The 17705-nt window shown below is 36.3% G+C and overlaps 2 protein-coding genes across 3 annotated transcripts; one reads left to right on the top strand and one right to left on the bottom strand.

The window, feature by feature from the left end:
• Positions 1 to 10386, top strand: LOC114307394 (putative E3 ubiquitin-protein ligase RING1a). Its single transcript, XM_028252799.2, has 10 exons — positions 1 to 541; positions 669 to 714; positions 5235 to 5293; positions 7092 to 7173; positions 7329 to 7449; positions 7549 to 7590; positions 8402 to 8905; positions 9110 to 9217; positions 9450 to 9650; positions 10073 to 10386. The coding sequence occupies exons 1-10, from the start codon at positions 352 to 354 to the stop codon at positions 10103 to 10105; spliced, it is 1386 nt and encodes a 461-aa protein (XP_028108600.2). The 5' UTR covers positions 1 to 351; the 3' UTR covers positions 10106 to 10386.
• Positions 10387 to 10576: 190 nt separating this feature from the next.
• TPX2 (targeting protein for XKLP2) lies at positions 10577 to 16731 on the bottom strand. Of its 2 annotated transcripts, none has more exons than XM_028252798.2 (22): positions 16178 to 16731; positions 15090 to 15172; positions 14888 to 14967; positions 14713 to 14751; positions 14486 to 14576; positions 14322 to 14383; positions 13952 to 14194; positions 13728 to 13824; positions 13529 to 13642; positions 13323 to 13436; positions 13039 to 13215; positions 12877 to 12939; positions 12712 to 12792; positions 12449 to 12607; positions 12218 to 12349; positions 12036 to 12116; positions 11828 to 11947; positions 11572 to 11738; positions 11346 to 11454; positions 11188 to 11247; positions 11007 to 11101; positions 10577 to 10909 (listed from the first exon to the last, which is right to left on the bottom strand). In XM_028252798.2, the coding sequence occupies exons 1-22, from the start codon at positions 16335 to 16337 to the stop codon at positions 10789 to 10791; spliced, it is 2448 nt and encodes an 815-aa protein (XP_028108599.2). In that variant the 5' UTR covers positions 16338 to 16731; the 3' UTR covers positions 10577 to 10788. The 2 variants fall into 2 exon arrangements, with proteins under 2 accessions (XP_028108599.2, XP_082739803.1); XM_082883677.1 differs by having other exon boundaries at positions 14888 to 14961; positions 16178 to 16588.
• Between the last annotated feature and the right edge of the window lie 974 nt (positions 16732 to 17705).

Genomic DNA, 17705 nt, shown 5'->3' with positions numbered 1-17705 from the left:
GTGAGTCCACATATGCTTTTCTTCTGCCGTAACATTTCTTTCATTCATCTGCAAAAATATTTTACTACAGTTGCTATGTACATATATACACATACATATACCAAATAATTTTCTATAATATATATACGTAAATTGAAAAAACCCAACTGAATCTCCAATTTATACCTCTTTCTCTACCCCTCTCTCTCTATTCTCTCTTCTCTCTTCTCTCTCCACGCAGAAAGAGAAGCACAGCAGTGATCGATTTGTTCTTCCCCTATTTGGCTTTCTCAATCATCAACAAACGCAGAGACAGAGAGAAGAGACGAGAAGGAAACCCAGAAAACGAAGTTTGTTTGGGTGGAAGCATCAATGCCTGCTCAGAAGCGTAACTCATCTTCAGAGAATCTTCTTCACGATGACGACTCTCTGCAACAGCACTACCGTCGCAAACAATCGCGGCCTGAACGAGGAGGAGCTGAAGAAGAAGAAGAAGAAGATGATGAAGAAGATAAGCGAGACGATGAAGAACTGAAAGAAGGAGATGACCCAGAAGGAGAGGGTAACGTATCGTGTTTGTTGATTTCTTCACGCTTGACAGTGTATTTATGGATGAATTACAGTTATTTGGGATGAATGATTTGGTGTTTGTGTGTTGATTGATTGTGGGTTCGATCGATACTTCTCAGATTCCGATGGAAGCCGCTCGTCTGATGACCCTGCGAAACTATCCGAGTACTCCCTCTCTCTCTCTCTCTCTCTATATATATATATATATATATGTTTGTATGGGCTTCGTTTTGAATTGTGCTTGGGTTGCATGTATTTTACTTTATTTTATGTCTCTGTGTTCAGTGTCTCTCTCTGGTTTATGAGTTGATACATCTAAATATTGCTTTTTGTTACGACAATTTATGAGTATTGATACGTGTATATGGACTATGGAGTGTCTGGGTAATTTGTTTAAGTGAATTTCGGTGTGATGTTTGGTTGATTTATTTCATTTGAACTCTCTATTTTATTTGACTTAATGCGTGAGAAGTTGTTGCATGTTGCAATTTAAGTTAGCTTAATGATTGCCTGCTATCAAATGTCTATACTTCTAAAAATCTCAATTATTGTGTTGTGTTTGTAAGTTTGTGCTATATGAAATATTTTTAATTTTCCAACTTCATATGGTTTCTGGAATATGCTCATTCTGCATACATATTAACAGATTTTTATGTGGTTTTGACCAACTTGTTTGAATATGCTACCATGCAGTTTTTTGGCTTCCAAGTTCAAAGAAAGAATTCCCCTTAGCAGCTAAATCCTTCATGTGCACTTGTCTTGTATTTTTCTTGGGCAATAATTACAAGACTCTGCTTTGTTCTCCCTTCATTAAATGCCTTGCCTTGATTATCTAATTTTTTATATTTTCTTTTTTTGCTCTATGCACTTTGTCTCTACATTTTACTCTTACAAGCATTTATGGAGATTATGTGTTGACTAACTCTGGCTTTAATTTTGCTGGTTTTACTTGTTGCTGACTGGAAATGGATGTCTTTTTTGATGTTATTGCTTTTGGCATACATATTTTTCTCTCTGGTGTTTTAATTCGTAAAAGGTCCTTTCATGTTGCATTATGGACTGAATTCCTCTTGGATTGGCTTCAATATATTGGCTAAATCAGATGGACTTTGTTCATGGTTGAGCACTTCTCATACATCCATGATAGACTAGTCATCAAACTTTTCAGTGTTTTTTTTTCTTATTCTGGATATTGAACATGACAGACGCTATGAGGGTAAACCTTATTGGTTTCTTTGAGACTCCTTCAAGAGGAAGATAAAGATCATTTTGGTAGAAATAATTCTCTATTCGCATCTTCCATGACTCAAAGTTTGAACCATTGAATATTTTAATCTCGATCTTACTTCTTCCATCATGGTTCTTGTACTAGGAACCAACACTCTGATATCAATCATGGAATAATCACAAAACTTTCACTTAAGCAAATACACATGTACAAACAACGGGTAGATCAAACACAAACAAGTAGCATACAAAGATTTACGTGATTCACCTCAAAACAAAGGATTACATCCACAAAATTACTCTGGTTTCATTATGATCTTCAATAGAGGAATTACAAGAGTCTCTTTCTTTCAATCGCATGAATTCCCTATATTGATCTCAACAATATCAGTCTCAATTGGTCTCAAGCAGAAATAATGGAGTTACAAAGGAGCATTTATAGTGCTAGTACATGATAATAGGAATACAGGTATTTAGAGTAAAGTTGCCAAAATCAGGTAAAAACATTGCCTTTTTTTGTGTGCACTAAGGTAGTCAGGCCCACTTGAGTGCCCTTAGGCCCACTTGGCTACTAAGCAATATCTGGGAAACAAACTCACATGTTCTAGCCAACACCCACTTGACCGGGCCATCTAGCAGAACGTGGGACTCACCGGAAGTTTATAAGTTGATTAATGTTTTCAAGTCTTTATGCGTATCAGGAGTATTTTAAACATTCTTACTATTTTTTTCATTATTTTAGGACTTCTGATGGTTTTAATCATAGAATTAGAGGCCTATTAGGTTTTTTTTGTTGGTTTTGATTAGTTTTAGTAAGTCTCTGAGGTTTTAGGCTTTCAAAAGCCTATATCATCTCTGTTGTATTCTCTTCTCTATTTTCTTTGTAATATTTTATTCTCTCTATCATTTGTTGTTCGTATCTCCCTCTCTTGGTTCTGCGCTCTTCTTTTGTCTTCTTTCCTATCTTTTCTCCAGATTCTTTTTCTTCTCCTATTTACCTCTTGTTCTTTCTTATCATATTATGTATTTAAATAGAATAATATAAATCAAAATGCTTTACTTGCTGCCGTGAATATGAAGATTTTTTTGTGAGATCCGGGTTATATCAATAGAAACACAAGAATAAGATGAACATATAGCTAAAGTCTAGAAGTCAAGGCAAAGAAAGAGAATATTGTTGAATTTTGATTAAATTGATGAGGTTTTTGATCTAGATGCTATAAATCACTGAATTCATTTCTCATATGGATTAGGAAACATTGTGGAAAACAACGGCTTCTTGTTTTTGAAATGGATAATAGTACTTAATTAACTTTGGGATATTATGCTCCAAGAATGTGAGTTTGATGCTCATGGTTTCTTATACTAGAAGTCTACGACACTGTAAAACTCAAGGTTAAGTTCTGCAGATGTGGAGAGAATAATGCACATTATGCAAGTATGAAAGGACAAATTGGGAAGATCATAATTGGCCTATTTGGGACCTTATGTAATTGACTATTGGGTTGTGTAAGTTTGATTTTATATTATCTACAGGTAAATATCCTGCTGGTATAGCTCTTATTTATTTATTTATTTGTTTAAATGCTTTATTAATTTTCATGAATCAAGCGTAGCTTGTTGATACCTTGTTTTATTGGATGTAGGTGGTAGTTTGGGCAAGTTATGTTATTGGATGATTATTTCAGTATTTATGGGGGTGTTGTTAATAGCACCAGCAATTTCTTTGGACTCCCCACTTTTCAGTTTTTTTAATTACAATTTTACCTTATAATAAAAGTCCAATTTTGTCCTTATCCCTAACCTCCCAAACTTTAACCCCACCCCAACCACCAACCACCACCACCAGCTCCAGTCACCCTCTCTCGCCCATCACAAGCTCTGGACGCCACCTCTCAACCCTTCCCCAGCCTCCTTACCCCTCTCAAGCCTTGCATAGCCCTTTCACGCCCCTCCCTAGCCTTCCCCAACCTGTCCTCCCTTGTGCACACCTAGTTCTTCCTCCTTTTGCTATGATCGCCACCCCAACAACCCCCATGACCGCCACCACTCACGACCCCCATCCCCGCAACCCCCAACCCTCACAACCCACACCACCGCAACCCCACCTTTGCAATTTCTCTCTCTGCTCATGACACACACTCTCTCTCTCTCTTCTTGCAACTTCTCTCTTTATGTTGCGATTTCACTACCGTTGGATGGAAAAGGGGCTAAGGGGTGGTTGTGGGGGTGGGGAGGGGCTAGGGGGTGGCAGTCGGAGCCGAAGAGGGACATGAGAGGGTGGTCAGAGCTAGGGGTGGTGGCCAGATTTGGTGGTGTTGGGGTTAGGGTTAGGGTTAGCGTTAGTGTTTAAGAGGGTGGAGGTTATTTTCATATTAAGTGGGGTGTAGAAAGAATTTTTACAAAATTTGAAATTAGGTGGTTGGAGTCTTTACAAGGGGGGGTCCAAAGAAATTGTGCGGGTGTGCGGGTGCTATTAGCAGTACCCATTTATGAGCTCTCAAATGTTGTTAGTGGTCTAAGTTTTTCATTTTTATTTTTCGAAATATTTTCCTAGTAGATTTTGGAGGGCCCAACTGAGATTATTCATGCAAGAGGATTTCAAGTAAATTAGAACTTGAGATTGTGTTTGTGTGATTTTGGTTAAACCTTGTGAGAGCGAAGCCCTTCAGAATATTCTTCTTCTCCTCCTCCTCTAACATAAAATATCTTAGATACTATTCACTAGCTATTGGTCTTAGTCCCTAAACAGAATGTATTTGTTCACAAAACATAGCTTGGAAGCCCTAATTAACCCTAACCCTTTCCCCTATCCTTTTGGTCACTAATCACCTTGGTTACCAATTCAATTTCAACATTTTTTTTATCTGGAAAGCTTATAAATTTCCTTCTGACTTGCTAAAAACCTAAACCTAAACCTAAAACTTTCCCTTGATTTAAACCACCACATAACAAATTGTAGTTGGCATCATTCTAAGTATCCTAAAGCTGACCTGAATCAATAGTGGCTGGTGAAGCATGTCTGTGCTACGAACTTTATCTATGCTTATATGGTGATGAGGGAAATAACAAGAAGAATTATTAGTCTCCATACAAGTACTGCAATTAATTGTTCTACTCTCTCTAATCTTACCCAAAGATCTAAACTATAGTCGCATTACTACCAATTTAGCATGGTGTCTAACCTACAGGAAGCAACTTGCCTTCTTTTTTATCTTTTTCAATTATAAATATTTGCATGTAGAAAACATGTTCACACCTACTTAAAAAGCCTATCCTTTGTTAAATTGGTGTGGTGTCTTCTTTTTTCTTCCTAGAACTTGTGTGCCCATTGTCAAACAACCATGACTAAGCTGCTCATGTTTGCTCTTCTATCCAAGAGCTGGAATGATAGCTAATCTTGTTTGATCAATGTGAGATTTATTAATGAATGGTATGATCTATTAATCTTTTTGCAGATGGCTATTTGTGCAGTTACCAGCCCTTCGTACCTATGTACAATGTCCAATTTGTCTAGGTATTGTTACTATGCTCTGATACTGTAAAAATCCCTTTTCAGGATGTGATAAGTGCAAATGTTTTACTGCATCTTTGTTTATACATTGGCATTCATGTCCCATGTCCAAAATAGCTAGGTACTATTGTTGTCCTTTTTCATTCTCGTGTGCTTGGAATCTTTTACTGGAATGTGAGAACTGAAAATGTGTTTCTATATTGAAATGTAAAAATTGGTATTTGTATCCATTAAATATGATTTGTGAAGTTATACACATTGGAGAATTGAGAAGAAAGAGGGTAAATAGTAAAAAGAGCAGTCAAAACATGTTACCATAATTGCCAATCGATAAAGATCATGATACCAAATTCCTGCAATTGGTGATACTTTTCTGTTTTCATTTCTTCAGTAAGAACTTAGAGGTAATTCTTAAATTAAAGGGAAAATTACACTTTCCCACCTTCCCTGTCAACTCATCTTGTCCTTATCATCCTTTTGTGCTTCCTGCAATGTGGAAGAAGATTCATGTTGCTGATCATAGCTAGTTGGAATAAGGCTTTATCATATTGGAGTCTCGTGCATTTCTGAAACAATTCTGCAGTTTAGTATGAGATCCATGTTTTTGTTTTTAATGATGAGTCTACTGGAATTTAATATTCTTACAACTGGTGTCCAAGTAGTCTCCATGGTGCAATCCCACTGTACAATAGAACAGAGTTATGAGGCATCAGATTTGCTGCATATGCATCAAGATATTCATGATCTAATGGAAAAGCCCATGCTTAACAACATTGTTATCTTTTTAGCTTTCAGTGCTGTGGTGTTTATGGTTTTTTTATGTTTGTTGGAACTAGGGATGATATGTTGGTTAAAACTGGGTCAACTATCATAAGCATGTTGAATGAGGAAGACTTAATGTAACAATGAAATTATCACAATTATCTTGGATGTTGGTTATGATTACTGTTTTAATAGCCCAATTGATGCTGGCCTTACACTGAAGTACTGTGGTGAGGAAGATTTTCTTCTGGATTGTAAATTGGATTATTTTCTTTCAAATTCTGAGTTTTTTTCCCATTAGAATCTTCCAAAAATTCATGTATGAATCTATGTATGAATAAATGTAAACCAAATTACAAAGTCATATAAGAAATGGCGAGTTTAATAATAAAAATGCAATACATATTGTGCATTACATGTTACACTTCACCTGCGGTTCAGGCAATCACCTGGATGCCAAGGGCATCTCCTTGCCAATATATAGATTCATTGTTATGCTTGCACAGGTGATTAATTATTTTCTCATATCATTAGTATTATTTACGTCTTTTGTAATGGCATACCCCATTTGTCGTTCTCCCTAAGATTGTGTCTAGAAATTCAATGTTTTTACTCGACTTGTGAATTTTTTTTAGTCTTTATATCTTATGGTGCTTGTGTCTCTGCATCATCAGAAATTTTTGATTGAGGACCAAATCTCAAGTGTGCTTTTCCACGTTTTACATGCTTGCTAGTTGTTGCAGTCTCAGTTTCTTCCATATGGTGTATCCTTATGCCGCGGATGCTTGTATGTATGCTTGTCATTAGATTTTCTTTTTTGTTCTTCTCTAAGGAGGTCAAAGATCAGTGCAACACTGATGTTCTACTGCTGATTTTGTTTTCATTCTACATGTTAATCCACTAGTAGGTGCTTTTGTCAGGGAATCACCTTAAGGAAACTCTCCATCTCACTTCCTTCTTAATGGCTTTCGTGATTGTTTTTTGCTCAACATCCATGACACTACCAACTTGGTAAAACTAATTTATTTTATTTTTGCAGGGATCATTAAGAAAACAAGAACTGTTATGGAATGCTTGCACCGCTTTTGCAGGGAGTGCATTGACAAGTCGATGCGTATGGGGTATGTAACAGAACTGCTACATTGTAATCATTATTTGATTCAGTTAACAATTTGAATTTTTAGATTTGACGAATATAGTGTGTGTTTGAGTTAATTTAAATTCTATAACAATTATATTTTCGTTGTTTAGGTTGATAATTGACCTTTTGTTACAGGAACAATGAGTGTCCTGCTTGCCGCACACATTGTGCCAGTCGACGATCTTTGAGAGATGATCCAAGATTTGATGCCATGATTGAGAGTTTATATAATGATATTGAGAAGTATGAGGAGGAGGTAGAACTATGTCCATGATTTGGCCCAAGTACTTTGCTATTCACATTCCATGTAGTGTAATGAGAGTTGCTCACTTATTTGCTTCATATCTGGTTTCAGGAATTGGCTTTTCATGAAGAGGAGAAGACTCGCAATAAGCAGGTAAGATGTGAGAATAAGTGCTTAATGTTTGAAGATGCATGTTTTCCATGCTAGCTTGCTCGTACTTTTCCATTTTGACACGCTAAATGGGACTAGGGTTTCAAATGAGGTGATGTAACTACATCACACCATTTTGCTCGCACTTTTGCACCATTTTGACACACTAAATGGGATAAATATGGTGCTGTAACCACATCACACTGCCTATAACATCTCAAATTGGCACTGCTTGAATTTCTCTCTGATCAGAGCTCACTACCTAATTAAATGCCTTTATGGAGAGGTCATCTTAGCTTGTGAGATTTAGTAGGCAAATTGCAGGCATCATGATCATTGGTGCCGGAATTGTGAGTTTGATTTATATATATATATATATATATTCATGACTACATTGTACTAATCCTCAAGGGCTGTCTGGTCATAATGCGAAGTGGAGTTAACACTCCCCCCCCTTCCCTCTCCAGAACATCTGAAAATCTGTTCAGTGACATGAAGAATAAAGCAACTTGAAATTTCATCATTCCTTGCCATGTCTAGAAGTCACCATCACTATGATCAATATGTAATTTTTTTCTCCCCCCTCTCTCTAAGCAGTGGTCTTTTCTTTATTATAACTTCTAGAAGTCACCATCACTATGATCAATATGTAATTTTTTTTTTTTTTTTTTTGGAATCTATTCTAGAGAACCTGTTAGGTTTTCTTTTGAATGGTTTAATCAATAAGTTGAGCCTTTTTCTGTGTCTGAATTCCTTGTTTTGAGTTAGGGTGCATTAGCATTCACACATATATATACAATATTTTGTTGGACAGATTCAAGCATCAATTGCTCAAATTTTTCAACGACAATCTGAAGCACTGGTAACGAGGCGCCAAAAAGGTAAAGATACAGCTTCTGCATCCAATGCAAGATTACCACGCAATGGTAATGCTTATTCTAGAAGAAGAAGAAAGAACCGAGGTGCAGAGCCTGAAGGATCTGAAGATAACGAGGAAGAAAATAATCATGATGAGAATAAAGATTCATCATCAACTGATGAGCGTGGAACAGAAACTAAGCAGAGGAGATACAAGAGAAGGGCAGGAGCTCAGTCATCCCGGCCTTCTCTATCAGCTGTAACTTCAGATGGTGGAGCTATTGAAAATGATTTAGAAGCATACAAAGAAGGCAAAGCTGCTTCTTCTGGGCCTGTGCGAAACCCTGAAATTCTTGCTTGGGGTGGAGGTGCTGCTCGGAGCAAGAGTGTCCGGAACACCCGCATAATGAAACTGACTAAATATTTTGGTCCTGCGAACTTAAAGAAGCATGATGATAAGGTATAGCTAAATTGTTGGATCAGTAACTTAGTCAGAGTTTAGTTCACCTGTGAGTGAACAGTATGTCATCCAGAAAGGTTTTCTTGAATACTCAGTTTTGATGCCATAACATTCCCAATTAGTTCTTTTGTATTTTTTTGAATCACATAGTAATTTCTGTGTGGCTTCATAATCTTTGCAATTCTAAGGGTTCTTATTTTGCAGTTAGATGTTCATCTCATGCTAACGTCTTTGGACAAACAACGAATGCCAAGTTTGCAGCAGCTGTACCTCTGTTGCCCACCACGCTTTTCAGTTGAACACCTTAAAAAAGTAAGAATTCTCTCCACCATCTATCTCCACGACTCCATAGATATGAGATATTGTCTCCGTACACTTCATCAATTAGGAGCACAGAAAATATTCATAATCACACACCATCATTAGCAAAGTAGTGATTACATGTAGAGCTGGCAGAGCTTACCTACTCTAAATATAATTTATTTTCACGCTTTTAACGCTTGTATAACTTTCTATTGCATGTGTGATGCTTGTATATGCACAGTATGTTGCTCGTGAGACACAATTACGGGCTGATGATATTGAAATACTAATGGTGATGAAGCAGCTGAATACCAATGATCTGCAGTCCACCCTTCTTGACCCTTTAACCTCAATGGAAAACCAAGTTGTGTTCCAAATTTTGCAAGGGCCGGAACCTTTGGCAGATCTCCGACCCAATGGGGCATCAATTCCGAACCATTTGGTGCGTATAACTTCACAAATATGGGCACGTGCTTTTTGTTTGTTATTAATTGACCTCTCTTGTAATCTGACCATGCATGTAATTGAACATCCCATTGTAGTTAAATTAATTTTTAGAAGTCATTTTTCTTTAAGGACTCCATTCCAAAAGACATTTGCTTTCAATTGCAGTGGAAAGAGAGGTGAAAGAATATCAACTAAATGGGAAATAGGGGAACTAAATGCAAATTAATGGAAATTTTGGAATTAGTTGCATTGGACATAGTTGTCACTGATTTGCAATTAGTTTTTCTATTTCCCATTTATCTGATATTTTCCCAAAGAAATATGTACTGCATCAATATTTATAGGAGATTCATAGTTCATTCTCTATTTGGTTAGTTTCACATGCTACAATCATCTACTTTTACTTTGCTGTTTCAGATTCTGGCATATCGGCTGAAGGGGAGAGATTAAGAAGTTCAACATGGATCTATTGCATGCTTTTAGTTGAGGAACCGTGAATGAACTGCTGCTGAAGGGATATATGGCTGAGGCTGTTTCTGATCCTGATGAAGATCATCTGATCTATGTTTTAAATCTATAGTTGAGGGCTCTAAACTTGTAAAAAACCATGTCAAAAAAACAAATAACAACTTGGATGTTTTATGTATTATCTTTGGAAAATCTATATGGAGTTTACTATTGAACTTGTATGAAGTTTATCAGAAAAATAGTTGATGGCTTTGTAACTAAAATTTCTCTTAACAAATATGACAAAATATACTATTAGTTTTTGAAATTAGTTTTTGTGTATTTGTTTAAAAAATATATTTTTTCTGTTCAGATAACAAGATTTTGTGTTTTTCAAAAACTGAAAATTGAAGAAGGCCTAGGAAAATATTTTTAGGGTCATTGTAAGACAACAAAAATTGCATTGCAAACAACTGAAAAGAACCAAAAGATTAAATGAATTCACTTTACAAGAAAGAATGGGTTTTTGAGTATATTCAGTTTAGCATCAACAAAATGAAAATGATGTTAATAATAATGATGACAACACAAATCAGAGTATTAGAACTTTGTCAGCACTAAAACTAATGGGTTCAAGAGTTGTTGAACAGCCCACCACTCTCATCAAGAAAGCAACACAGCAACAATCACCTCATATGAGAGGAGGCACTTGAAGCGGCTGCCACGGCACTGACAAATTTTCGTCTTTCTTTTCTTCGGTTGACATTCAGTTTTGGGGACTTTGGTTTTGTGATTTCCTTGGAAGACCTGCAAAACATGTTATTTGACTTGACATCAATGAACCAATCTGAAAAGGAAATGAAGAATATTAATATTAACATAAAATCATGCCATTTTTCCGTACCTTTGTGGTAAGAAAGGACGATCGAAGTTAGGCACTGGTCTTGCATGAGGCACCAATGTCCTCCTTAACTGCTTCAAGGCCTTCTCTTCCTCCATCTACGGGACAACAAGGGATTAAAAAAATTTAAATTACTTTCCCAATTTACATCCATAATATCGTGTTTAATAATGTATTTCCATACCAGTTTTGCAGACTCTGCCTCGTCTCTGTATCTCTTATACATCATCTCCTTCTCCTTAATCTGCAAAACATTTTAGTAAAAAGAAAGTCAACAAATCTGAGTTCGTTGTTTGTTGATGATTTCTGGTATCCAAGATAAAAATATAGCAGAAGAAATACCTTTTTATCAAATTCTGATCTATCCACAGCTCGATGTTCTACATGTAGATTGAATTCTTGAACCTCTGTCAGCGGTTTGCGTACTTTCTCAGGAACTGGAATTGGGTCTCTACAAATTGATAGTGCCATGGAGGGAGAATGACATTAATCTCTCTTTTTTACCTTTTTCTTTTCAATTTTTAAAGGAAAAAACTTAGGTGTTAAAGTACATATGCCATTTTCTTACTCTTTCAATACTGGTTGTGCCTTAAATATCCTCATCTGAGCTTCTTCCTCTTCCATTCTCCTCCTCTCTTCCATTTCCCTGAGCATTTCTTCTTCATGCCTTGTCAGACTCTCCAATTGGAATGGTTCTGGTTTTGTGCAATGCTTTGGCTCTGGTTTTGGTGGAATCTGCACAAGTAGTAGTCAAAATTAGTGTACCATATTGTAAAAATTCAAGCAATTAGAAATAGAGAGTGGGTTCCCCTAAAATTCTGTACCACAGGATAATCAGTAGTATAAGGATATGGGGTAGCCTTCGGAATCCTGGCTCTCTCATCTTCCAACTGTTTCTGCATGACTTCCATCACAAATTTCCTCTCTTTCTCTGCTCCTCTTTCCTAATGTCACAAATCAACCACAAAGCAGATTTAGTATAAAACATAACCAATTGGCAGATTTATCAACCAGCGTCGTGGATTTTCATACCTCTGTGTGGAGATGGAATGGATTTGGTGTAGTGTTCCTCAGAATTTGTTTGCAGTGGTGAGCTTCTGAATTCAATGAAAGCTGGAAAAAAATATAAATAATAAACATTATGAGAAACTGTCAATGGGGCCGTTTTATACCTCTAACTGGAATTGGAATCAACAATACGCTTATTTAATAACCTTGTCAAAAAGATCAGCAACTGTTACTGGTGGTGGAATCCTTTCATCAATAGCAAAGTGAAACTCCTGAGGAATAGTGACATGCTGCTTTGTGTTACAAAACATCCCCAACTCTCCTTTACTTTCAAATATCTACAAGATTCGAAAAACTTAAATCAATTCAAATGAAGAAATGAAAGTAGTACAAAACAAATTGATATAATTTTCTCATTAAAAGGCGGAGGTATATACCTTCTTATTCAAAGGCCTTGCTTTGAACTTTGGAACTTTTTCAAGTTCTTCCCTTTCCAGTTCTTCAGAAGTTTTAATCCTTGGAGGCCGTGCCCTCAGAGATGTTTGAAGAAGGGGCGACTTGGGTGCTGTAAGATGAGCTGGTTTCCACTGATGATTCTGTCATATACAAATTTGCAAATTTTTGGTCACTAACTAAACAGAATCCAATTTTATATTAACAAGGAAAAGATCTAAAATACCCGGGATGAGGCTTTATATACCTGCCGAGCAGATTCTGTTGAGGCTATAGTTGATGTTTCTGCATTTTGATTGGCCCTTTCCATCGTTTCCAAATGGAATTCCTGTAGAAGATTATTATAACTTTAGCCTTTGTAGTTTTATTGCATTTCTTGTTCTCACCAACATCAATCCATTGTATACTTTACCTGAAATTCAGGTAGATGGGGTGTACTTCTTGGTAGTGCTGGCAAGCTTGGAGCTTCCAGAATCTGTAATGAACAAAAGAGCCAATTCAATCCAACATATAGACCAGATGTTAACAAAGCGATAACGGAGATTCCTAAATAGCAAAGTTAAAAAATGAGTACCTTCTTGTTTACTGGCCTAGCCTTAAACTTCGGAATTTTAGCCATCATCTCTTCCTCAAGTTCAGCAGAGCTCTTGGCCCTGACTGAGCGAACCCGCTGAGCCGTTTCAAATTCAGGTTCCTTGGGCCTTGTCAATGTAAGTCTGGGCTTCCTCTGCACTATTGAAGTTGCAGCATCCTGAAAGTTGAAATGGAAGATAAGGAAAATAAGCAATACAAATTATAATAATCAGGAGCGAAACAATTTTTTTATGGTAAGAAAAGAAAGTAGGTTTAGTCATTTACATGCGAAAGAGAACCGTTCATGTGAGGTATAGACATCTCTCTTGTGTTAGATTGAAACTTCTTCATCATTTCTGCCATTGAAACAAATGGGACTGCTGGTTCCCGAACATAAACCTTTACATCCAATAAAGTATTCAGTAAGTCAGCATTGCTACTTCCATAAACCATATGAAAACTTAAAAGGAATTTTATAAAAAATATCAAACCTTTCTGTCCTCTTTACGAGTTTTCGCAGTTGAAGAGCACAAATTGGAACTGCTGCTGTTGATAAGACCAAGTCTTGATTTGTGGGCCAAAATTTGAGTTTTGATACTAAGAATCTAAAAAATTAAGGTTAAACAAACAAACATTTCAGGTGAAGTAATCCAAAAAAAGACACAGAAAATGAGCAAATAGTACTCTAACCTGTCTGGCATTCCCTCCTTCCAACTTTTGCCTTTTAATGGGTTGGTTTTCTTGAGCAAAATTAGGAGTTGCCACAGTGTTTTTCAAATTTGTTTCTCTACATGTTCCATCCAAAAGCACCCCCAATCAGTACAGCGGCATACAAACAGATTTAAAAACAAAAAGCAGAGAATGACAGGAAACTTTGATATGATTTAAAAAACACAAGAAATCTTATTAGATACCTTCTCATACTAGCTGGTTTAGTGCCTTTAGCTTGTGATAACTGTGACCGATTTTGTGACTTTTGTGATTTCAGGGCTGATGGGTTTCTGACCATACTAGCAATCTTTTTGGCTGTCTGTTGTTTCTTGAGATCAGTCTGTGACAGGTCACCCTTTTGAGGAGCCCTTGCCAGTTTAGGGGTGCAAGTTTCCTGTGTAGTGGATGATGTCTTATCCTCATCTTTAGGTGGTTCAACTTTTACACTGAAATCAGCAGAGAAACAAGAAAACAAGAAAGTGATGAGGATTGCACTTTTTTTTTTTTTTAAACACGTCAATTTTTCTATCACTAACCATTGCACCACAAGCCTTAAATGAGAAATATACAAACCTTCCATTTTCTTTGGAAATTGCAGTGTCCTTGGCTTCACGAGTCTTCTCATCAGCAGGAACCTGAAAGGTTGGTGAAATAATCATCAGAAATAGAACCACAGGACACAACTGCTTCTAATGTATGTCATGAGCTGTTGGAAAATTTTCAAGCAACTAACGTACTGGATTGACAAGGCTTGCAGCACTAACTTCTTTGACCTCAATTGGGGTTACTTCTTCCCTGATTTCAGCTGGCATGAGTTGGGATTGAGGCCTGTTTCAGAAGGGGTAATTAGTTGATTTCCGCACATGAATTACAATGTGTGCCAAAAAAGGAAAATGATAACAGAAAAAAAAAAAAATGAAGCAAAACACTATGTGAAATTACTACAAAATAATGACCCACTGACCTCGTCTGATCCTTCTCCAGCATGAGTTGGGATTGAGGCCTGTTTCAGAAGGGATAATTAGTTGATTTCCACACATGTATTACAATGTGTATATGCCAAAAAAGGAAAAAGATAACCGAAAAAAAAAAAAATGAAGCAACACACTGAAATTACTACAAAATAATGATCCACAGACCTCGTCTGATCCTTCTCTGGCCCCAAGGGTATTTCCTCGGTGATATTTGATGCAGATTCTGATGAAGTTGGTGCCTGCAACTAAGTAGCAAAAAATTTCAGTCAATCACGAGGTTTGCATCTAAATCGAAGTACATTCACAGGTAGCTTTAAGTTCCAGAAGAGAAAAATAAGACTTGAAAAAAAGGGTTGCATTACACCACCTTCTGTGATTCTTCGGCTTCACTAAAGTCACACAGGCTTTCCACATGAACTGATCTACCTGTCTTGATTCTTGGCATAAAAGCTGCAAAATTTAACCCAGAAAAAAAAACATCAGCCCCCCGAAAAATGGCAATCTACTACTGGTACTAACATCATCACCATCTGGTCAAACATTATGATCATTGCTTGGGGCCTGTAATTGGTAATTTTATTTAGCTTCATTATAAAAAAAAATGGACTCATCATCGTTTTCACTTCTAGACCATATAAACCCTTATTCACCATGCTGAGATAATAATACTAAAACCTAATATTCCAATTTTGCTTGGGAAGAAGTATTGATAAGAGACCTTATTTTGTTTTTTCATCATCACTCATCACATCACTCATTGTCCAAAAGAGACAAAATAAATATGTTCTTTTGTGAAGCACTAAGCATTCTTAGATTCCAGGTAACATTACAGAAAACCTAAAGGGCAGACAAACAGAAGGGTTGAAATGCAATTTCCTGTTCTGAGCCTGATTTTATCAAATAATTGATGAGTATACTAGGGTTTATTGTCTGAAACAAATTAAACATTTACAAGAAATTGAGAACAGCCAAGCGGTGACTCAAATCAAACCTTAATTTCACATTAAATAATCAAGATCACTGTTTGGAACCATAAAACCCAATAATCAAATAAGTTAAACATTTTTGTCCAAAGTAAACTAATCTACTTGGTGAATATCACTCACATTTAAAAGCCCTAAATCCCCAAGAAATTGCATTCAAAGTACACTTGGATGATCAAAATTTCAAGTTGAAGAACATTATTTAATCCCTAATTAAAATTGCAAGAAACACAAGAACAAGAACCCAAGCGATTGACACAATTCAGGAGACAAGTGTAGTGCATCTACAACAATGAATAAAATTAATTTCAAACAACAAAATTATTGAAACCCTAAAAAGTTCCAAAAACGCCTACCTAATTCGCAATTGCAAGAAACGAAAGAAAATTATTTCGGTCGGGATCAAGAAATTTGTTTTGTTTTAGCCCTAATAAATATCCAAAAAAAACTCAAATGAAATTAAAAGACGTACGAGAAGGGGCGTAGGTGAGGGCGGTGTCGAACCAGAGCTCTGCTTTGTGCATGTCGTCCTCAGACTCGCCATTGATGAAGTCGAAGAACCGAGGGGCCGAGAATTCGTAGGCCTCGTCGATCATCAAGTCACTACTACTGGACTCGTCCACCATAGCCATTGGGGTTTTTTTTTTTTTTTTTCTCTCTCTCTGTAGCGTTCGTTTGGTTGTTGCAGAGAAAACAAGTAAAAATCAGAGTTTTAGAGAGAGAAAGTGCAGATTTAAGGCAGGTGGGTGTGGTCTGGGTTTCTTTCCTTCTTACAAGATGATTTCCTTTTCCTTTTTGTTGATGAGAGAGAGAGAGGGAGTGGAGGAGGTGTATTAACGTTCCGATTTCTAACGGTCGAATTTTCGAATGCTTGGGAGCCGGCGTCTGTTGAGTTGAAATGGGGGCGTATATGTAACGGCTATAATGGCTATTGCAACGAACTAGCGCAACGACGTCGTTGCAACGATATGGGCTTGATTGCTCTCCCCATTCTAACATAAATTATTAGGTGCGCAAGGCACCACTTATATGTCATATTATCAATTGTCATATTATCTATGGTTTTCATCATCACTAACGAAATAGGTGGATTCTTTCTCATCTTCTCCACTAATTACATTTGATTTGGAGCACCGCATACACCAAATAACTTCTCTTCTTCAATGTACAATTATGGAACAATCTTCTTTTATAAGCTTTATATTATTTTTCCATATTTTCTCTCATTTCTTGTTTACATCTCTCAGCCTCGTTTGGGAACATGTTATTTTAGTAAATTTTTGACTAAAATATGAGATAAAAAAAATTAGTATATTTGGGGTTATTTTTTTACTTTTTACGAAAAAGATGTGCAAAAAGTAGAGAGAAAAGAGAATCTTTGACTTTTTGATATAAGTTGTAGGCTTTTTAATTTTTTTTAGTAACTTTTTGACGTTTTAACTAAAATGTTAACTTGCCAAATGAGGCCTCAATATCCCTTTTTGTATATGTGCTTCTTGATCTAATTTTATTATCATCTTTTATGGACATATGATCACTTCTTAAATTATAATATTTCTTGTATAGAAAATTAAGTTAATAACAAAAATTGGAAAAGAAAAAAAAAAGATCAATTAACTTGAATATGTCTTTAAATAGAACTTTGGCATCGTGCTGCTTTTTAGTCGAGAGATGATAGAGACCACTAAAAGTGGTGTTCTAAAGCAACCACTAATGATGTGGCATCTATTTCTTTAAAAAAAAAAAAAAAAAAAAAAAAAAAAAAAAAAAAAACACAACAGCACTGTGGCAGTGGGTGGGACCCACTACCACATTATTAATGGTGACACTAATTAGTGCTCCACTCATTTTCCTTTTTTAGTCCTATCACCAAATAAAAGTTAGGTTAACTTAGATTGTGTTTCTTTATTATGATTTCACTTTAGTGTTATTTCCATAATCAAAATCCTAACTCTGTCACTGCTCACAATTTTTTTGCTAAGCAAAAAAAATAACTAAAG

Source organism: Camellia sinensis, chromosome 8, assembly GCF_055761805.1.
Source record: "Camellia sinensis isolate YWXY chromosome 8, ASM5576180v1, whole genome shotgun sequence".
Lineage (NCBI taxonomy): Eukaryota > Viridiplantae > Streptophyta > Magnoliopsida > Ericales > Theaceae > Camellia > Camellia sinensis.
The sequence above is the reverse complement of the archived record's forward strand: the minus strand, read 5'-3'. Positions and strand labels throughout refer to the sequence as shown.